General features: G+C 38.1%; 2 protein-coding genes across 2 annotated transcripts; both read right to left on the reverse strand.

The window, feature by feature from the left end:
• Positions 1-7,521: 7,521 nt before the first annotated feature.
• On the reverse strand, positions 7,522-8,988 carry LOC140866811 (UDP-glycosyltransferase 90A1-like). The gene has a single exon (XM_073271864.1). It carries the CDS (start codon positions 8,959-8,961, stop codon positions 7,582-7,584), a length of 1,380 nt encoding a protein of 459 aa, XP_073127965.1. The 5' UTR covers positions 8,962-8,988; the 3' UTR covers positions 7,522-7,581.
• Positions 8,989-21,836: 12,848 nt separating this feature from the next.
• Positions 21,837-23,556, reverse strand: LOC140866980 (UDP-glycosyltransferase 90A1-like). Its single transcript, XM_073272048.1, has one exon. It carries the CDS (start codon positions 23,550-23,552, stop codon positions 22,155-22,157), a length of 1,398 nt encoding a protein of 465 aa, XP_073128149.1. The 5' UTR covers positions 23,553-23,556; the 3' UTR covers positions 21,837-22,154.
• Positions 23,557-23,931: the final 375 nt, after the last annotated feature.

The raw sequence follows: 23,931 nt of genomic DNA on the forward strand, positions 1-23,931 counted from the left end.
GGCACATTTTGTTTTTCCATGTCTTCTAGTACATACAAAAAGAAACAATTCTGTTTACTTACCTGCCAAACTATTTCAATACGTCTGCTCTTCCATAAGTTCTTCTGGTAAATTCACCAACTTCTTGCTAAGCCATGGAGTTGATATAAAATCAGGCTGGTTCTATGTTCATCAAAATATTCTTCACTTGAACAACTGATCCACCTTTTCAACTCAACCCCTTTCTAGACATAACATATTCTGTATCTTTTTGAGTTGGTGAATAATAGCTCTGGAGTTGTTCAACTAACATACTCCTCAGGGCAATCATCATATCGATCGGCTCAAAACCTTACCTCAACACTATTTTTGTAACACCAAGAACTTCTAAAATTCTAAGATCATGCCTAAAATATTTTCAGTATTTATATTTTTAAATTTCTTGAAGTTAATTGTTTAAGTTTCAGTTAAAGTTAGCCTTGCTTGACTTATCTGAATTAAATGCCTTGAACTGTTTAGTTAGTAATTTTTATCCAGGCAGGCGACGACGGTGGGCTTCGGTGGTTTATTTTCAAGATTTTTAATTTTAAGATTTTAAGTTAGAGGTAAAAGAGGGGTTTTGGCCAAAAATGCAAATTTTGAATTTTTAGGGGTCAAAAAGCAATTTTATCATTTTCTTGGGTTATTTCCTAAATTTTCCATAAAATAGGATTTTATTAAATCCGGGTTAGTGGAATTTCAATTAAAATGTTGAGAGTTGAAATTTTAAATTTAGAAGTTTGAAAATAGCAAAAAGTTTGAGGTAAAAAGTTTTAATAGTACAAGTAGTACTTTTGCTAGTACAAGTGAAATTTTAAAACACTACACACAATACACTACACTTTTAATTTACACTATCATTAAAACACTTCAATTTAAAAATCAAGACCCAACCCTAACATCAAAACCCTAACCCTAGCCGCCCCTTCTCCCCTCTCCCTTGAAGAAGCCGCCGCCCCCCCCTCCTGCCGCCGCCCAGCTGCCGTCCGCCGCCGCCTGCCGCCGTCCCCACTGCCGGAGGAGCTCCACAAGGAGCCTAGCTTGGAGTTTGACCAAGAGTTCTTCCCTCCATCTCCCCTTATTTTCGAATTTTTGGGTAAAAGGTTGAAAGGCAAGTGTAGCTACTCCTTTGGGCTCACATTCAAGCAATATCTACCCCCACCCTTATGATTTCTTGCAATATTTTCGAGAATGCATGTTGTTAGAAGGTTAGGGTTTCGAATTTTTCATGTTTAGGGGCTGATTTTTTCTAAATATGTTAGGGAGTTGAGTTTATGTGATTTAATGTTGAGTATATGTGCATTGACATGGAATTATATGGTTGTTCTTGCCAAAATTCGAAATTTCAGATTGTATATGGACCTAATTTTCGAAATGTTGCATGTGTAGGGGCTGAAATTTAATTGATGTTGAAGTATTTATTGGAATTGCATTGGTCTTGATTGATTGTTCAACATTTTGGAGTTTTGATGGTTAATTATTGATGTTCTTGATATGTGTTGGGAAAAGTCCTAAGAAAGGTTATTTGAGGTGTTTGGTTGTTTGGTATGGAGAAAATTTGAGGAAGGAGAGTTATGGGGTTGAATTCTTGAGTTAGAGGTAAGTTGGATGTTGTGAGTGTGCAGGGCAGCACTGTTCACGGGGCAGGGCAGTGTCGTGGCTGAGATCTGTGCAGGGTTAGGCTATTCCATGGTAAAGTTCATGATGTTGTGGTCGCGTCGATATAAAATGGGCCCGAATCGGATAAGTATTGAGTAAGTTATGAGTCTTTTAAGTTTGTGGTGTAAGTGCAGAATTTTTAGAGTATAAGGGGCTGTCCGGGAATGTTTTTGGTTTGTAATGTTCGGGTGATCCTTGGAGGTTACTTTCTGGTCCTAGGGGTAATTTGGAGTGTTTATGAGGTGTCGGTTCAAGCGGGACGGGTTTTGGTTAAGATATGACAAAGTTAAGGGTTTTTCGGTTTACTTGCTCGAGTTAAGTCAAGTTTGAGAATTTTGTTGGGTAAGTTGTCTTCTTTGGACTTAGGGGCAGCCACTCATCCACCTTAAACTCACATTTTCGAGTCGAGTCTCATGTCTTAAAGATTGCTTATTTGTGTGCATTTGACGTGTTCTTGAGTTTAATAAAGAAAAAGGAAGCTTACTTGTTTGCATGCCATTTAATGTATGAGTTGAGTCTTTATAAATGAAAAGGGAAAAGAAAGCAAATATTTTTGAATGAAGTGATCTGTTTGTGACAAGAGGGGTGTTGCTAGGCTGGGGGATGCCTCGGTCTACTCACCAAGAGGTTATAGAGGTTAGGCAAGGAGCAAGAGACATCTTGTTTACCCTTGCCACAGAGGGGCAATGTGGGATCGGGAGGCATCTCGGTCTCCTTGCCATAGAGGGGTTAAGTTCGTCGGGAGAAATCTCGTCGTCTTGCCGGCATAGTGCACTGCAGCCATGATCATGATCGAAACAGAGGGTCACAAATCAGGGATCGGATTTCTAAGAGGAAAAAGTAAAGAAAAGTTTAAAAGTTAAAGTTTCACAATTTTAGTTGACTCGTTTTGCATTGATGTCAGTCTTTCAGTTATGCATGAGTCTAAGTTGAATGTTATGAAAGTTAAAGTTTATCTTAGTGTGAGTTCATTAATGCATGATTTCTATATCTTTCTAGTTTCATGCATATTACAGTTTAAGTTGAGTTTTTGCATCACGTATTTTAAACCCTTGTTATTATCCTAGTTATGCTTGTTGAGTCTTTAGACTCACTATGCTTGAATGTTTGCAGGTGAGGATTTTGTGGAGGAGACGGAGGGTCGTGATCTACTGGGATGAGGCCATCGGTAGTGCGAGGCCCAGTGACCGTTGCTTCCTTTTAGTTTATGTTTTCCGCACAGTTATCAAATTTGTAATAATGAAGTATTATTTGAGATCTTGTAGTATTTATAGCCAGGATGTGCATTCCCTGTGCTACAGCTTATGTTTTGAAGTACGTTTTCCGCTTTTGCAAGTTTATGATTATCGTTGGAATTAATTTTAAATGCTTTAGTTTACTTTATGCTGTAACCGGGAGGTGGTTACTAGGATTGCATGTTTATGTTTAACGCACTTAAGTTTTGAAGTCAATTTTCTTTCCTTATTTAAATTGTTGTTTGAGTCTTGATGGCTTATTTGTTTTACAAATAGGTCATGGAAAAATTTTTAAAAATCCGTAATTTTCCTTTATTTTAATTATAGTCTGATAGCCTAGTAGTGAGGGTCGTTACAATTTTGTTCTGTCTGAGGTTCTGTTCTGTCTGAGGTTCTCATGCTATCTACACAATCTGTCTTATTCGATAACAGAAGCAATATATATTGCAGAGATTATAAAATACAATGTCAGTATAACATACATATAATCTCATGCTTTTGAATAGAACACATACTTGCAAATGCTCATGCTTTTCAAATAATACATTCTTACAACGAATTCACTTATTCTGATGAATTCAATAAATCATGCATACATATCAGCATATAAGCATGTAATTCTCATATCGGTGACGCAAGTAGTGTTTAATCAATATATCATGTTCGCATACAATTTCTCAATTAAAGTAAAGCATAATCATGCAATACTATAAATGCATACGACTTAATCTACCCCGCTCAACTTCTATCTTAGTTCAAGACTTTATGCTCTGATACCATCTGATGTGGGGACCTCGTGTTGCTAATCTTTTCTTAGGAAAAATTAACAATTAATCATAATTGAATCAAACTAGAAACAATAAAATCAAAGACTGAATTTTTTTAAAAAAACTAGTGCCTCGCTCGAGCGACTTCTACATGCGCTCAAGCGAGAGCAACTCTGGCCGAACATATGCACATAGAATTTGGACACATACTCAACATGAAAGTTGTATATCTCTGTCTTAGTTTTTCAATGCCGCCAACCTCACTTGAATCAAAATTTTTAATAAAAAGTTATGCTCATTCTCCCAAGATGGTTCGGTGCAGAAATTTACAAAGACTACAACAAAATTCAAAGTTACTAGCATGTTAAATAGAGTTGTCCCATGCATTTCTGATGTGTACCAACATTAATCATCTCAAATCAATTTAAGATGATCTTTATACAAGAAACAAAGTAGAGCATTCTTCTTAAAGTATAAACATCTTATACATGTTTGCAAAGTACAATATAACAAGATCAAGTCAAGTTCTAAGATCTCAAACCATTCTAATGCTTCAAGATCACAAGGTTAACAGCACAATCTACTTCTTAAACCCGAGTCACCACGTGCTAAATCTCTCAATCTTGAGCTATCCAAGCTATGTCTGACTTGATCATACCCCAACCTGATGCAATGCACACATACAAACAAAGCAACAACTGGATAACTCCGGTGAGAATATAATTCTCAGTATGAAAGACATGTATATACATTATTTAAGCATACTGAATCTATATGTCATAATAATCTTAAATCTCAAACATGTAAGAACATGTCAATCATAGAAGCATAATCGAATCTTTATTCATATAACATAACTATGCATTTACAACAATATCAAATCAATCACATAAATACATTCATATCTTGAATGACATATAATCACATGCTAGCATTTATAAACGCATATTCTAAACCATATAAATTTCTAGGTTAATGCATAAATGCAATGCATGTGTCAAGGAATAGGCTATCAAATCTGATAACAAGAAATCGAAGTTCTTGGGATCCCGGGGAAATAAAATCTTTAATCGACCACCCACTTATCTAATCGAGGTGGCGTTAAATATCTCAAGTCCCCTGACTTTGGTGCAAATATAGTGAGTTATCTGGCTTTGGAAGTAATATACATTCCGTGCCACTCACTTCTAGCCCTCCAAATGTCATATGCACTCTAGGCCAATCAGCCCTCTGTGCAGTTCAAGGTAGGGTTCAAGATGAATGCAAAATAATCTGTATGCATTACTACTGTAAAACATCTTGAACACTCAAATCACTTAATCAAGCCAAGAAATAACAAACAACAATTCATATGAACGCATATAAACAATTAAGTATGTGATTTTAGGAAAACTCGAAAACCACCACATTCTCGAGTTATTCTACCTGGCGAGGATAATGTCGAATCATACCTTTCAATCGTCGTATTGACATATTCATGCTTGCTAGCTTCAATCTGATGGCTTATTTAAACTTCTATTCATGCCAAGCTTTCTCATCGAAGTTGATAGTTGATCAAATGCTTGATTCAACTTTGATTGGTCAAACAGCTCGAATTCGTAGATTCGACTTCGATATCTTCACATTAAATTCTGAAATGAATTAGTAACATAGCTTAACATCATCTTTCACTCCCATTCCAATCTCATCAAATCCGAAACAACTATATGACTTGATTGTTCAATCCAAAATCAAAACCGGCGACGTAACGGTTCGAAACCGAAATTCCAAACACATTAACATCAATATCATCACTATCTTAACACTATAACTTCCTCAAATTTGCAGCACATACACGTAAATATCAATCAAGAAAATTCAGATTTCTAAAAATTCTTCATAAATTCGAAAACATGTCCAAAAGACGATCTTTTCTCGATCCGTCTTAGATATGCTATCGTCGTATATGCTAGAACACATTTATACAATCAAATCTTAATTCTAACAACAACTTAAAATTAAAACATGGTAAAACTTCATAAAACTTACGTCAAAACAAAGAACACGGAGCTGTAATCGCAAATATATGATCAATCGAAAATTCTACCGGGCAGATCGATTTTTATTGGAGCTTGAAAGGTCAAAAATGAACTTGGAACCCTTCTTTCCCTTTCTCTCGTTTGCTGCTGAACATTCTGATCCCTTTTCACTCTTTACACGTTTAAAACACAAGTTTCAAGGAAAAATTGCACTTTGGTCCCTGAACTTTGGCCTAATTGCAGATCAGTCCCCGGACAAGCGATTTAATTCAATTTCAATCCTAAATAATTTAAGAATAGTATAATTTAATTCTAAACTCTAAATATTCTCAAATTAAATATTTTCACATTAAAATTAAATCATTTTGGACCTTATCGCATTTTAGTCCTTGAATTTCTCAATATTTGCAAATTGGCCCTTGCTCGGATTTCATCCTCAAATTCAATCCTTAATATTTATAATCTTGGAATTTACATCTTAAATTCCATAAATATCAATTCACATATTTTTAATCTTTTAATTTAAGAATTCCAGATATTAAAATCTTAAAATCCGAAAAATCCTCAAATTAAATATTTTGACTCGAAATTAAATTTCGAATTTATGAAATTCTTCAAAGTAATATGTTCTCATATTCGGAATTTAAATCTCAAATCCCGTAATTAATAACTTAATATTTTCGGGCCTTACAACTGCCCTCCTGAAATTCTAAAAAAAATTTAGTATAATATATATAATATATTTTTAAAATATAAATTTTAACGAGTGATGCTACAGGTACAACGAAATTTGTACATTAAATATTACGACATAAAATATTCAATACAAGAATTTAATTTATTAAAATTTCAAGATACATTAAATACAAAATCTCGCGATAACAAAATCTCACGATATTATTGTGTAAATATCATTGTACATTATATTTGTTGTACTTCATTTTCCAATTTTAATTGTGCAATCTCCCTCTCAATAACAAAAGAGTCACATCCATCTTGACTAATACTGAAAAAAGATCATCTTAACTAATATCGTTTTGAAAGATTTTATGAAGTAACAAATTTTCAGAGATTTAAAAATATATCTTTTTAACTGGATGAACACAATTTTTTTTTTCATGTATAGCTTGTTTTGATCCATCAAATTGATTTTTTTGCTTATGATAAGAAAAATTATTTCAATTTGCTCAGTTTTATCATCTGATTTTTCTTTAATAGAGTTAGTGCATCTTGAGCATCAGCGTCATACCTTTATTTGAGATATGAAGTATCAATCAATTTTCTGATTTTGTAAAAATTAGCGAGATTGTTAAAAAGATCGTTTAATAGAAAAAAAAACATCAATAATTATTTCATTTGATATATTTACTTTGAAAATTGCCATTGCTATATATCCATTGTAACTGCAATTGTAGAGAGCGTTTTTTGAATATTGAAATTTATTAAAACATCATTCGTAATCGACTGAAAGATGATCAAATAATTCGCAATTGTAGAGAGCGTTTTTTAAATCTATTGAATTCGCCCCTCTGATTGAAAATTCCTTTTATATATCGATTAATTCTTTGATATTAATGACGTGTAGTACTATATATGTATGTAATTTTTTTATTGGACATATTCATCGCACGAGAAATAAAATTTATTTTTTTTGTGTTTTTTATTGGACATATTCATCGCACGAGAAATAAAAATACTTGGGAATTCTATCAATGAATCACTATGAAACAAAAAAAATAAAAAAAAATAGATATTATATATATATTTTGAAAGAAATATAGATATTATATTATATCATTAAACACTTCAGGATTTTGCCATCAAATTTCAAAGTACAATGAAAACGTAAACATAAGCATTTCAATACATATATTTAATTACCAGTCATTTTTTTGGTACCAAGTTATGTAGCAGCAAATCCAACGTGCGCCATGAAGAACCTCCTTCCTTCATGGCGGCATGCGCGGCTCCTCCGCACTCCGCCACCCTCTTTCTCACCTCCTCTGCCACCTTCCCGCCGCCCATCAGCTCCCTCACCTTCATCTCCACCTCCGCCGCTGCCACAAAACCTCTAACCGACCCATTCCGTGGCATGATCCTCAGCCCCACCCCTACTTCCTCCGCCACAAACCTCGCATTATGCTGCTCCGCCATAAACGGCATGGCCAGAATCGGCACTCCGGCGGAGATGCTCTCTATCACCGAATTCCAGCCGCAGTGACTCAAAAACCCTTTTACACCCTCATGTTGAAGGATTTTTAATTGATCCACCCATTCTTCTGCCACCAATCCCCTGCCTTTGATCCTTGATTCAAACTCTGGTAAAAAGTTCAAATCTTTGTACTTCAAAGCCCACAAGAAACTCACCCCCGATCTCTCCAAACCTTGTGCGATTTCAAGAAACTGTTCGGGTGATATCTCGGCTTGTGTTCCGAACGAAACATATAAAACTGGTTCTTTTTTCTCCCGTTTTTCATCCACCCACTGCAGGTAACTTGCGTTTTCCGATTTGCTAATCTCCGCCGCCAAGCAGAGTGGCCCGATGTTCCAAGCTTTCGGCCCGAGGTTCTTGTTCCAGTAATCCACATAACGTGATTCCAGCTCGTGAAAGCTGTTCACTATCAAACCTTTGCTCGTCGCCAGAGCGATTCCGCAATCTATTATAAAATCTACAAAAGGCCCCGATGAATTAAAATCACCAAACGGCGGGTCGAAATCATTTCTCGTCAGCTTCACCTCCGGAAAATGGGTCATCGGAAAGGGTTCATCAACTGAATCCACACCCGCATGTGGTCTGAATCTCCCCAAGATTTGGTACATGGTGGCGGAAAAATTCCCCATCCCGAAGAAACCCAGCCTCGGCACCCCGATTTTCTGGGCAGATTTCAGAGTCCACCATAGAAATGAATCCGAAACGACACATGAAACAGGAGGCTGGAGGGTTTCAAGTGCTTCTTCGAAGCTCTCCTTCATATGCTCCGTTGCTCTGGCAAAAGGGAGAAAGGAGGACCCGACTGATAACTTATCGGTGTTTTCAACACCTGTAGAAACACCGTCTATGTTATGTGGGAGAGGGAGTTCGATTATGGAAACGTCGATGTCTTGGAGGGATGCGCGGATGCTCGGGGAGTTCCCGGCGGTGGTGAAGAGCGTGACGACGACGGAGCGCCGCCGTAGGAGGCGGGAGAGGTACAGGAGAGGGATGGTGTGGCCTTGGGACAAGAAAGGGAAGATGACAAAGTGCGAGTAGGAAAGTGAACCCATTGATTTTTCTTGGTTCTTATTTCGCAATGTCATTCAAAAGGAGGATGAGAGGATCCCTTCTTATTGGCGTTGTATTTTATCTAACTATAAATTTGGTCCTTTTATCATTTTACGATTTTAATTTTTTATATTTTTATATTTTATTTTTAGTTCGGTATGTTTCAATTTTTATCAATTTCGATTTTTTTTTATTCGAAAATGCTTACGTGACACTGTACATGTCACCTCCACATCAGCACTAAATTGGTGTCACGTCGGAAAAAAAGACTAAAAGTATCAAAAAATAAACATAACGAACTAAAACTGAAATATAAAAATATAAAGGACTGAAATCGTAAAGTGACAAATATATAGGACCAAAAAAACAATTTTTCCTTTATTTTATTTATACATTATTATACTTGGTTTTGATAAATTATTATTAATTTTAATAATGTTATTTAGTAAATTGATTTTTATCTTATAACTTGAATTGTTTTGGTCTTCTCTAATTAGCCCAAAACCTCTAGATTCGATTAATATAATTTATTTTAGGATAATGCTAAAAGGTACAACAAATATCGTGTACAACGATATTTACAACAATTATATCGTGAGATTTGATATTTATCGCTAGATTTTGTATTCAATTTATCTTGAGATTTCGATATATTTAATTTTTACATTGTGTTGTAAGATTTGTTGTACAAAATTTGTTGTACATATAACATTGATGCTAAATTTTATCATTTGACATGATGCTCTGTTACGTGGTACATTTGAGTGATGAGAATAAAACATATATTACAATTATTAAAATTCCTCTAAAGTAACTAAAAGAAAGATGAAAGTAAAACAAACCGACCCCTGAAATGGAAGGAAAAATGTTTGTTGTTTCCTTTTATTTATGTTTAGGATGATTTTGGTGTCTATGATATAGGTTTTATTCATGTAATATGAGTCATATAAGAGAATATATATTGTCAAATAAGCAATATTCGATAGATTTAGGTAATGTTTGAGATAGATTTTAAGAAACACTTTTCAAGTTTTCTTTAACAATCGTTAAGAAAAACCTGAGAAGTGCGAAAATAAGCTCTCTCAACCACGACCTTAATGATTTTGAGCAAAAATGAACAAATGAAAAAAAAATCCAAATTATAATTACAGAAAACTAAACTTAAACATGTTACCGAATTGTAACAAAACCAGAACTACCAACTTATTGGACTAAATTGCAATTTTATATTTTATTAAAATATATTTATTTAGGTGAAAACATTTTTTGAATGAATGGAAAAATAATAAAATCAATAAGATGTTTTTATTTTATAAATATTACTTTTGTAAAAATTTTAATCATTTGTGAAAATAGACAGACTTATATATTTTATAAATTTAAATTTAAATGAAAAAAATATATCTATACAATATGATGTTTTTGACAAACATTGTACGGGATACGCTTACCAAGAAACAAACAATGTAGCAAAAATTAACCCGTTATTGTCTTATTGACCTCACATGAATGGTCTACGTTAAATTATGGCCCATCTCGAAAGAAAGCTTACTATACATTATAATTTCTCAAATTTCATGAGTGTTATATTTTATTTTTATTTCTTTTAATTTACCTCTTATTTCCACTTCCTAGTTCCTTCGTATTAGCAGAAAAAAGATGTCTTATTGGCCTCACGTGAATGGTCTACGTTAAATTATGGACCATCACGAAAGATATAATTTATCAAATTTCATGAGTGTTATATTTTTTTTTAATTTTTTTTAATTTACCTCTTTTTTCCACTTCCTTCATATTAGCAGAAAAAAGTTTAATATTGTCAAAAAAAAAATATTAAACTAAAAATGAAATTTGAAGATAAAAAGAACAAAAATCATAGAAAGATAAATTTGTATATATATAAAAATATAATTTTCTTTATTATTTTTTATTTTGTTGATCGACATATATCACTAATACGTCCCATAATTGAAAACATGATTGATATGTGACTGGCTAAATCGGTGTGATATAAATCTACTGGCAAGCGTACCAGGTCAAGTAATAGTAAAGTGGACAGAGAGTCCAAGTATCGATCCTACATGGGCTGTTGTCAATTCTCAAGAATTAATTATTTTACTTAATCTAGACAAAATAATAAAAAGCAATTTGCTTTAAATAAAATAAAATAATAAAATAAAAACTGCTTAAGAAATAAGAATAAAAATAACTGAAGATAAAAATAATTAAAACAAAGACAACCAAGACACACGTAGGTACCGAACAAATCATGTAACATGTAGTCGATTCAAGACTCAGATTTAATCTTAATTCATGGGAATTCTCCTAATTTGTTCAAAGGACTATTTCTAGAACAATCAAACTGTAGTAACCCGTATCCAGAATTAACGATTTATGAGTAATTAATAATACGATCATGTTTAGATGTAATAAAACATGATTAAGGGAGTCCCAGATGGATTAACAGAGTTCGGAAATAGATTCAGAACGCTCGAAAATGGTTCGAGGGTCGTCGAGTTCGGAGGCTCCGAAGTCAGGGTTCGGGAGGTCCGAAGTCAGGGTTCGGACGATCCGAAGAGTGGTTCGGACGCTCCGAACATGCTGCCGACAGTCGTAATGGATGACGTCATTATGCTGACGTAAGCAATGACGTATTATTGGATTCGGACGACCCGAAGTCGAGATCGGATGGTCCGATCGTGTTCGGACGCTCCGAAATCCAGTTCGGACGATCCGAACTCCGTCTATAAATAGGAGGGCCGAGATTCAGATTTAGACGCACCAATCACCTCTTCTCTCTCGATTCCTTAGCCTTCTAACTCAGATCTATGGAATTTTAGGCGTTCCATCGGGAATCCGGAAGTGGCATAGCGATCCAGGCGTCGTAGCGGAGCAGTGGCCTAGTTTTGAGGCAATCTACAGGAAATGGCTAACGACGGACGAAGGTATAGCTTTTGCTTCCTAAAAATATTTAGAAGTATGCTTTAGCTTAGTTAAGGCTTTTAGAGAGCTATAATGATAGTAGTATCATTTGGCAGTGTAGCGCGGATTATAGGCATGGACCTAGGGCTGATAGCACTTGCCTAGTATTTGAGGTACGAAAATACTGTTCGAGATATCCTGACTGAGTATGCATGTATTATGTGACTGCATGATTTATATGTCATTGATTTATGTTGCATACATTTGCATATTGAGCTATCTCGTTCGAGATGTCTATAGTAGGGTTTTACCCTATCCTGTTAGTGGTTGGACTTCCATCGATTTGGGTCCGGAATATCCACTGGTATTTTGGTATGGGAGCCAACTCCTGAAGCAACGGCACAACATGCTACATACCAGTGCCCGATCTGTCTCTGTTATCTGATCCTTGACCTCGAGTTTATAGGGAGTTCACTTTGCATGCATGTATACTCATACTCTCGTGCTGAGCGTTTTATGCTCACGTCTCGTACTCTGTGTTTCTGGACACCCTATTCCATGGGGCAGGTTTGCGATTGGACGAGGCGGGAGGATCCAAGAGGGGCTAGGCAGTGGTTGATCAGCTGGAGCTTCGTTTAGGTTTTTATTCAGTTGTTTTGGGTTTGTACAGCTATTCGATTTGGTTGTATATTATTTTAGATATTTACAGATTTCTTTTCTTGGGATTGTATAAATGTTATGGTTTCCGCAGTTGAATTCTAATTTCTATTTAATTAAGTTAATTGCATTCCTAAGTTCTGTTTAGTAGGTGATCCGGGTAAGGGTCACTACATTTATGGTATCAGAGCATGCATAGTATTCTTGGGATTTAGATTCTGCATAAGGTAACCGTGAGGTACTTTTGTAGATGGCGAACTACGATGACCAGAGTATCCATGGTAGTGGAGGTGGACGCTGGGGAGATGACGATCGTGAGCATCGTTGGGACCGTCATCATCGTCGTCGTGATGAGGACCGTTTTAGCATGTGCCGATTCTTGCAGATGGGTCCTAAGCCCTTGGTTGGAGGTGAGTCTCCGGAGGATGCGGAGAAATGGTTAGACCGCATGGAGACGACTTTTTAGACTTTCCACTGCACCGAGGAGCAGAAGATGGAGACCCTTGGCTATCTTCTGGATGGGCGAGCTCGTAGGTGGTGGAGTTTTACTTCTGTACCCTTTGTTACGACGAGAGGAGTGGCCACCTGGGCCGAGTTCCGCACAGCTTTTCAGAAGCTGTATTTTCCTCCTGCACTCCACCAGTCGAAGGCGGGCGAGCTACTGAGTCTGCGACAGGGAGCCATGTCTATTGACGAGTATCAGCAGAAGTTCTTTGATCTGCTATCATATTGCCCCGAGATTACTGACAGCTCTGAGATGAAGTATAATCTGTTCCTTCAGGGCCTTAACCCTGAGATCCATGACCGTGTGGCGGTCGGTGTTGACATGTCCTACGAGAGTTTGGTGAGTCGTTGTCACCAAGCAGAGGACAGCATTCGGCGGAACAGGTCTTTATCTCAGTCAAGGTCTGCTAGTTCTTTGGGTCCCCGTGCCCAATCTTTCAAGAAGTCCGGATCTACTTCTTCCTCTGGTTCTGGATGTGTTGTTCGCTTTGGAAATAAGGACAAGTGCGACCATTGCGGGAAGAACCATCTGTCAGACTAGTGCCGTAGAGCTTCTGGAGCTTGTTTCCGATGTGGAGAGGTTGGTCATATCCGGAGGGATTGTCCACTACCTGGGGGAGGCGGTTCTGGTTCAGGATCAGGTTCTCAGACCACCATTCAGTAGAGGTCGCAGGGACAGCCTGCTGGGAGTTCTCATTTGAGGCCGCGGGCTTCTGGTCAGGTGTTTGCCTTGAGGCATGATCAGGCTGTGGAGGAGAATGAGAAGGTCATCTCAGGTACATTTCTACTTTATGGTATACCTGCTATCGTACTTATTGACACTGGTGCTTCTCATTCCTTCATTTCTGTACGTTTTGTTAAGAGGCATAAGTTACCATGCATTGCACTAGACGTAGTAGTTTCTGTTTCTACTCCGACGGGTCAATTTGATTTGGCCAAGCGTTTAGTGATGGGTTGCCCTTTAGAGTTCGAAGGGAACATTCTGTTGGCGAATCTCATGGTCCTTGCGATGGATGATTTTGATTGTATTCTTGGGATAGACATGCTGACTACCTATCGAGCTTCAGTGGACTGCTATCAGAGATCAGTACGCTTTCATCCGGATGAGAGTGATAGCTGGTTTTTCTATGGTGAAGGAGCGCGACCCCCGATGACTTTGGTATCAGCTTTGATAGCCTGTCGAGCTCTAGAGTCTGGAGGGGAAGGCTACCTTATCTATGCAGTTGGTTTGTCCGCTGAGAGTATTGGGATAGAGAGTATTCCTGTTGTGGATGAATTTCCAGATGTATTTCCAGATGATATTCCGGGTTTTCCTCCTGCTAGGGAAGTCGAGTTTGGCATAGAGTTGATGTCGGGTACTTCGCCTATTTCTCGAACACCGTATCGTCTGGCTCCATCAGAGATGCGTGAGTTGAAGAATCAGTTACAGGATCTTTTGGACAAGGGGTACATTCGTCCTAGTGTATCTCCTTGGGAAGCTCCTGTTTTTTTTGTAAAGAAGAAGGATGGGTCTATGCGGTTGTGCATTGACTATCGGCAGCTGAATCGAGTTACTGTGAAGAACAAGTATCCGTTGCCTCGCATTGATGACTTGTTTGATCAACTGCAGGGTACTTTGGTTTACTCCAAGATTGACTTGAGATCTGGGTATCATCAGTTGAGAGTCCGAGATCAGGACGTAGCCAAGACTGCATTTCGTACTCGCTATGGGCATTATGAGTTTCTAGTGATGCCATTTGGATTGACTAATGTGCCGGCTATATTTATTGATCTGATAAACTGTGTCTTCAGGGAATATTTAGACAAGTTTGTCGTGGTCTTCATTGACGACATCTTGGTGTATTCGCGTAATGCGGAAGAGCATGTTTCTCACTTGCGAGTGGTACTGCAGACTCTTCGGGACGAGCAGTTGTATGCAAAACTGAGCAAGTGTGAGTTCTGGATGGATCGAGTGGTCTTTCTTGGCCATATCATATCCAGGGAGGAGATTTCTGTTGATCCGAGCAATATTGAGGCTGTGCTGAATTGGTCGCGTCCAACGACGGTTGCTGAGATCCGCAGTTTTCTGGGTCTAGCATGATATTATCGACACTTCATTCTGAACTTCTCTCAGCTAGCTCGATCGTTGACGCAGCTTACCCGCAAGGGTATTGATTTCAAGTGGTCCTCCGAGTGTGAGGAGAATTTCTGTGAGCTTCGACGGCGGTTGACTTCTACGCCGGTGTTGGCATTACCATCAGGATCTGGAGGGTATGTGGTATACACTAATGCTTCTCTTCAGGGGTTAGGTTGTGTCCTGACTCAGAATGGGCATGTGATTGTCTACGCTTCTAGACAACTGAAGCTTCATGAGGATAACTATCCCGTTCATGATTTAGAATTGGCAGCCATTGTGTTCGCTTTGAAGATCTGGCGTCATTATCTGTATGGCAAGAAATTTGAGATCTTCACCAACCACAAGAGTCTCAAATATTTTTTCACTCAGGCGGAACTTAGCATGAGGCAGAGACGTTGGATGGATTTGCTTAAGGACTATGATTGCGAAATTAAGTACCATCCGGGAGCTGCTAATCTCACCGCTGATGCTTTGAGTCGCAAGGTGCAACTATCCGCACTGCAGACTTGTTTGAAGTCTAGTGCGATCAGTGACTGTTGTACTTCGGGGTATACCTTCAATCATAAGAAAGGTATGCAGAGTATCCAGATGTTTGCGATATTATCTGAGCCAGCTTTGTATTCGCGGATTCGAGATGCTCAGATGTCTGACTCAAAGACCCAATGTTTGGCTCGTCTAGCTAATGAGGGTAGCTCGTCTGGATTTCACTATCAATCTGATGGTTTTCTGTGTTTGTCTGGTAGACTTGTGATTCCGCAGGATGAAGAGTTGCGAGAGGAGATCTTGTCTCAGGCACATCGCACCAAGTTGAGTATTCATCCGGGAAGCAACAAGATGTACAAGGATCTACGTACTCGGTTTTGGTGGAAGGGGATGAAACACAGCGTGTATCAGTATGTTTCGAGATGTTTGGTGTGTCAACAAGTCATGGAAGAACACCGACGACCTGGAGGTTTGCTTCACAGTCTGCCTATTCCTGAGTGGAAATGGGAGTTTATCACGATGGATTTTGTGACCCATTTGCCGATGTCCTCAAGGAATTGTATGCTATCTGGGTTGTGGTGGACCGACTCACCAAGTCAGCGCATTTCATTGCCTATAGTCGAGAGTACTCTGTGGATCGCATGGCACGGTTGTATGTTCAGGAGATCGTTCGACTTCATGGAGTGCCTGTGAGCATTGTCAGCGATCGAGACCCCAGGTTCACTTCTAGGTTCTAGGGGAGTGTTCAGCGTGCGATGGGTACTACTCTCAGTTTGAGTACTGCCTATCATTCGGAGACAGATGGTCAGTCAGAGCGCACTATCCGTACTTTGGAGGATATGCTTTGAGCGTGCGTTATGGATTTTGGTTCAGCCTGGCAGGATCATTTGCCATTGATCGAGTTCGCGTACAACAACAGCTATCATACTAGCATTGGGATGGAACCTTTTGAGGCGTTGTATGAGCGATGTTGTCGTACTCCACTCTTCTGGGAATAAGTGGGGGAGAGACAGGCTGAGGGACCGGAGTTTATCTAGCAGGCGGTAGATATTGTTGATCGGATCAAGAAACGGATTAAGACTGCACAGGATCGTCAGGTTAGCTATGCTAACACTAAGCGTAAGCCTTTGCAGTTTGATGTTGGGGAGAAAGTGTTTCTGAGGGTGTCACCTTTCCACGGGATTCTCAGATTTGGCCTTAAGGGCAAGTTGTCTCCCAGATTTATTGGTCCGTTTGAGATCTTGGAGAGCATTGGCGATTTGGCTTATCGTTTGTCTTTGCCACCGTATCTGTCCAGTATTCACAACGTGTTCCACGTATCTCTGTTGCGATGGTATGTGGCAGATCCGTCTCATGTTCTACAGCGGTCTGAAGTTCAAGTGGATAAGGATTTGACCTATGTTGAAAGACCTATTAGTATCCTGGATCACAAGGATAAGGTCTTGCGGAACAAAGTCATTCCTTTGGTATTAGTTCAGTGGCAGCGCAGAGGCACTGAGTAAGCTACTTGAGAACTTGAGGACAGGATGCATGCAGAACATCCTGAGTTATTTTGATTTCATTTTCAATTTGTATTCAGATGTAAACTCTGTAAACGTTTGATTTGAATAAAGAATGTTTGGATTGTTTTTTTACATTCGGTACTTAAGATCGGATTTCGAGGACGAAATATCTTAAGTGGGGGAGAATGTAGTAACCCGTATCCAGAATTAACGATTTATGAGTAATTAATAATACGATCATGTTTAGATGTAATAAAACATTATTAAGGGAGTCCCAGATGGATTAACAGAGTTCGGAAATGGATTAAAAACACTCGAAAATGGTTCGAGGGTCGTCGAGTTCGGAGGCTCCGAAGTCAGGGTTCGGGAGGTCCGAAGTCAGGGTTCGGACGATCCGAAGAGTGGTTCGGACGCTCCGAACGTGCTGCCGACAGTCGTCATGGATGACGTCATTTTGCTGACGTAAGCAATGACGTATTATTGGGTTCGGACGACCCAAAGTTGAGATCGGACGGTCCGATCGTGTTTGGACGCTCCGAAGTCCAGTTCGGACGATCCGAACTCCGTCTATGAATAGGAGGGCCGATATTCAGATTTAGACGCACCAATCACCTCTTCTCTCTCGATTCCTTAACCTTCTAACTCAGATCTAGGGAATTCTAGGTGTTCCATCGGGAATCCGGAAGTGGCATAGCGATCCAGGCGTCGTAGCGGAGCTGTGGCCTAGCTTTGAGGCAATCGACAGCAAAGGGCTAACGACGGACGAAGGTATAGCTTTTTCTTCCTAAAAATATTTAGGAGTATGCTTTAGCTTAGTTAAGGCTTTTAGAGCTCTATATTGATAGTAGTATCATTTGGCAGTGTAGCACGGATTATAGGTGTGGACCTAGGGCTGATAACACTTGCCTAGTATTTGAGGTACGAAAGTACTGTTCGAGATATCCTGACTGAGTATGCATGTATTATGTGACTGCATGATTTATATGTCATTGATTTATGCTGCATACATTTGCATATTGAGCTATCTCATTCGAGATGTCTATAGTAGGGTTTTACCCTATCCTGTTAGTGGTTGGACTTCCATCGATTTGGGTCCGGCATATCCACTGGTATTTTGGTATGGGAGCCACCTCTTGAAGCGACGGCACAACGTGCTACATACCAGGGCCCAGTCTGTCTCTGTTATCTGATCTTTGACCTCGAGTTTATAGGGAGTTCACTTTTCATGCATGTATACTCATACCCTCGTGCTGAGCGTTTTATGCTCATGTCTCGTACTCTGTGTTTCTGGACACCCTATTTCATGGGGCAGGTTTGCGATTGGACGAGGCGGGTGGATCCAAGAGGGGCTAGGCAGTGATTGATCAGCTGGAGCTTCGTTTAGGTTTTTATTCTGTTGTTTATACAGCTATTAGATTTGGTTGTATATTATTTTGGATATTTACAGATTTCTTTTCTTGGGATTGTATAAATGTTATGGTTTCCGCAGTTGAATTCTGATTTCTATTTAATTAAGTTAATTGCATGCCTAAGTTCTATTTAGTAGGTGATCCGGGTAAGGGTCACTACACAAACCTATTCAAATATTGACGGATTAATCTTTCGTAATTCTAATCAAATTTGAATGCATTAAATATTTGTGAAAATTCAGTTTACACCCTAACCGCACACTGAAACCGAATTCTATTTCTAGTCGGTTTTACAATATGTTGATTATCAAAGTGATCAAAATCGAAACCTCCTCTGTCGACTTGGAATCAATTAACATGCAAGCAAACAGTTGATCAGACTATTCACAAGACAAATATAAATCTGACAATCAATAAAATAAAATCAACTCTGAAAAATCTCAAACAAACATCCAAGTTTTCTACATGAATTTGTTCGGCCCAATCACGTCGTCTTGGTTGAAAACAAACTACTCAATAATTAAAATTATAATTCAATAAATAAAAATAAAGAAGAACAGAAGAAGAAAAAGTGTAGAAATCTTCTCACAAGCTTTGAAGATGCCTCCCTTGTGTTGTCTGTGTTCGAAACCTCTAATCTGATGAATAGATCGGTATTTAAATGTCCAAGGGTCTTCAAAAGATAGCATCCAATCCGAGCAAGAGTTTCTAAAAATACAGATTCTGCATGCTCCGCTCGCTCGAGCGAGCAACTCTCTGTCCAAATATATTTTTTTTCAGTCCAGGTCTCGCTCGCTCGAGCGAGCATAGACTCTCGCTCGAGCGAGTCAATTTTTTTGCTCCGCGCGACGATTTTGAAAAATTCATATCTTAAGATCTAGCCGTCGGATCGAGCTGAAATTTGGACAGCAGCTTCAAAATATCTTGAACTTTATTTTGAACAATGGAGATCGAATTTGAATCTTTCTAAAATTAAATTTGATTTTTTGAAAAAAACTGCTCCGTAATTCACTCTTCAACAATTCATTTTCCTACAAAATTAACCCGGAGAGTGTAATACACACACATGAACTAAAAACATAAAAACACATAAAAGTAATATGAATGCACATAAAATAGACATAAAAATAACATGAAACAATGCACACAAAATGCACTTATCAGTATATATTGGGTGAGTTTGCTCGTGTGGAGATGACGAAACTCAATAAATATTGCTCATTTTCTCGGGAAGAACCCACATGAAGAATTTAAAAAAAAAAAAAAAAAGGTGTGTCTTTCTTTAGTTTGAAACACAACTAGATCAAAGAATACACAAAATCTAGAAAGGAAGGTAGAATTTTTGGATTTGCACATCCTGCAAACCAGTCGACGTACAGAAGCGTTTTCGACATATTGAACCATTGAGTTAAGCAAAAATTTGGTCAGCATGTTACATGCATGTTCATATATATAGAAGTAAAACTAGGTTGTGAACGTTGTAAATTGTGTTTTTTAAGGTCATTTAAAGCAGTTTCTGAGGACGTAAGATTGTTTTCTTGCATGAAATCTTCATGGTCTATCTGAGAAGATCGTTTTAAAATCTAATCCTTGGATTGAGATGTAATTTGGTCATCCATTGAGAACATTGTGCTATATATACATTATGGACGGTGGATATCTGATTTGTGGCTCTGTATCAATGGGAATATAGGTTGGACTGTGGGACTTTTGGGGTGATATCTTTCCAATTCTCTCGTTATTTCAAGGTTGTGACATTTTCATAGTAAGTGGCGGAGCCACGTATAGTAGCCCCCGGCGGGCTTTGGCCTTGGTGATCCGAATTTTTTTTAAAATTTTTATATATTAATTTTGAAAAATTTTAGATTAATTTGATATTAGTCCTATTGGTTCGGTTTTAATAAAAAATTAACCAATTCTAGAGTTTAAAATTTTCAACTTGAATAGTTTAAGATTTTAGGCTCCGCCGTATTTGTGACTTATGGTAATCTCGTTACATTGTTGTGAAGATTATTTTGGTAGACTTCGGTCTATGGTTTTTACTATTCACACCTGAGATGTTTTCACGTACTTAAAAATTGCTCATGTCATTTATTATGATTTGATTTATTGATTTTAATTAGTAATTGCTCTATTTCATTTTATTTTCTCTTAATTAGTTTCGCACGAGAAAAATAATTTATTCCGCTGTGTTGTTGGTTAATCTATGTCTATCTCAATAATATATATATATATATATATATATATATATATATATATATATTTTGAAACAAATAATAATTAATATATAAGATGATATTTATATTTAAGTTTTGATATATGGGACTTGCACATATGCTCCCTTATTGTATTATTGAACAATAATTGAACCATCGTCGAAATCCTCGGGTAAAATTCCAAATCAAAACTTAGATTTATGTACTTCAATAATGATCAATTTCAAGTATTTCGCACAAAAAATACCTAGTAATTTGATAAACACTGTTGGTTCGATCTTTGGTCATTAATTTGCAAATCCACTTTGATTCTCTCTAGCAACCAATAATGTGGGATTGTTAAAGAAAATCGTGTGTGTATGATAGATCGCAGATGATTTTTATTGTGACACATACTATATTATTATTATTATTATTATTATTAGATTAACTATATTATTATTATTATTAGATTAACACTTGGGTTGCGTTTGTGTTGAAAAATTTGGATTTGAGAGATTATTTGAAGTGATAGTTTGAAATAATCCTAGATTTGAAATTCATTGTCGTGACTCGCAATTTAAGTCTTAAAAGTATGTCTTTTATGAAATGGTGTCATAAATATATATCTTGTGATGGAGACAAGATTTTAAATTTATCCAAGTTAGAATTTTTTTCATACATAGAAATTAAAATCATGTGTATGATTAAAGCTGTCAATTTGGGTTTGGTATGTCGGGCTAAGCCGTTTGCCACTAAAAAAGGTGGGTTAAGTTGTGATTTTGGAAATCTGTTTAGGCCGAGGCCGAGGGTCAAGGCAGGGCGGGATGGGAGAAAATCTTTTGTCATAAATTATTGTAACATTTTTTATTACACCAATCACTTCTTGTCATGTGTTAGGTGGAGAGAGACATTGAACTTTGATTTAGTGAGATAAAAAACACATGCCAAAAAATGAATGGTATAACAAGCAATGAAATTTTTGTTAATTTTCTAAACTTATGTAACTACAAGAATAACCCAAAAATAATCATCTCTGGCATCTACAACTCCTATCACAATTACTAGATCAGCCTCAATTGCAAACATATAAAATATAAACATTAAAGCTTTCCAAAAACCAAACTATAAAACAAAAAAAAAAATCTTAAAACAAACTGTACAGCTAATTAAATTTAATCATTTTGACGACCAAACAAGATCATAATTATACTAATTTTCTTTTATGTCACCAATTATTATGACCCAAAAAAAAAATCAAAGAATTCAAAGGAAGAGAACAAGAAAGAGATCTGTCATATTAAATCAAAAACCCAAAAGAAAAACGAGTAGGTTTTTTTTTAATTATTTGCCTGTCCCGGATTTATTCAACAAGATTTGAAACACTAGTTTATATATATTTGACGACTAATCAGTAAATTTTCCCATCATGCCATCAATCAGTAAATCCAACGACCGCCACGAAGAACCGCCTTCCTGCATGGCGGCATGAGCGGCTCCTCCCCATGCCGCCGCCGTCTTACTCACCTCCTCCGCCACCTTCCCGCCGCCCATCAGCTCCCTCACCTTCATCTCCACCTCCTCCGCCGCCACATGACCCCTGACCGTCCCACCTCGTGGCATGATCCTCAGTCCCACCCCTACTTCCTCCGCCACAAACCTCGCATTCATATGCTGCTCCGCCATAAACGGCATGGCCAGAATCGGCACTCCGGCGGAGATGCTCTCTATCACTGAATTCCACCCACAGTGACTCAGAAACCCTTTTACACCTTCATGTTGAAGGATTTTCAATTGATCCATCCATTCTTTCGCCACCAATCCTCTACCTTTTACCCTCGACTCGAACTCTGGTTCTAAAAAGTCCAAATCTTTGGACTTCAAAGCCCACAAGAAACTCACCTCCGATTTCTCCAAACCTTGTGCGATTTCAAGAAACTGTTCGGGTGATATTTCCGCTTGTGTTCCGAACGAAACATACAAAACGGGTTCTTTTTTCTCCCATTTTTCATCCAGCCACTGTAGGTAACCTGTGCTTTTCGATTCCGGCAGCGGCTTCGCCGCCAAGCAGAGTGGCCCGATGTTCCATGCTTTCGGCCCGAGGTTCTTGTTCCAGTAATCCACATAACGGGATTCCATCTCGTAAAAGCTGTTCACAATCAAACCATCACTCATCCCCATGGAGATGAATCCATTCTCCATCATGAAATCTACAAAAGGCCCCGAGGGATTGATATCACCAAAAGGTGGCTCAAAATCATTCCTCGTCAGCTTCACCTCCGGAAAATCAGTCATCGGAAAGGGTTCATCGACTGAATCCACACCCGCATGTGGTCTGAACCTCCCCAAGATTTGGTACATGGTGGCCGAAAAATTCCCCGTCCCGAAGAAACCCAGCCTCGGCACCCCGATTTTCTGCGCAGATTTCGCAGTCCACCATAGAAATGAATCCGAAACGACGCATGAAACAGGAGGCTGGAGGGTTTCAAGTGCTTCCTCGAAGCTCTCCCGCATCTGCTCCGTTGCTCTCGCGAAAGGGAGAAAGGAGGACTCGACCGACAACTTATCGGTGTTTTCTACTCCTGGAGGAACACCGTCTATGTTCTGTGGGAAAGGGATTTCGATTATGGAGACGTCGGTGTCTCGGAGGGATGCGCGGATGCGCGGGGAGTTCCCGGCGGTGGTGAAGAGCGTGACGACGACGGAGCGCCGCCGTAGGAGGCGGGAGAGGTGAAGGAGAGGTATGGTGTGGCCTTGGGACAAGAAAGGGAAGATGACAAAGTGCGGGGAGGAAAACGAACCCATTGAGTTTTCTTTCTTCTTGTTTTTCGAATTCCATTGTAATGGAACAGAGTCCCACTTATATAGTTGGCAAATGGTTATTTGTTATATTATTATTATGAGTTTTTTTTATGATGGTAATATTATATGCCCATTTTATGTTCATTATGTACAAGTCAATTCATCTATTGTACCGATCAACTCATCAATTGTACATGATGGACATGAACTGGATATATAGTGTTGAGCACCATAAAAGAACTCTTATTATTATTATTATTATTTATTAAATAAATATGGCGACTAATTACGTATATATATCTCCTTTTGAAAATATTTTAAACATTTTATTATGACTGACGAATTATTAATAAGAACACTATTTATCACGAAAGAATATTTT

Source organism: Henckelia pumila, chromosome 4, assembly GCF_033568475.1.
Source record: "Henckelia pumila isolate YLH828 chromosome 4, ASM3356847v2, whole genome shotgun sequence".
In the NCBI taxonomy this organism is placed as follows: Eukaryota; Viridiplantae; Streptophyta; class Magnoliopsida; order Lamiales; family Gesneriaceae; genus Henckelia; species Henckelia pumila.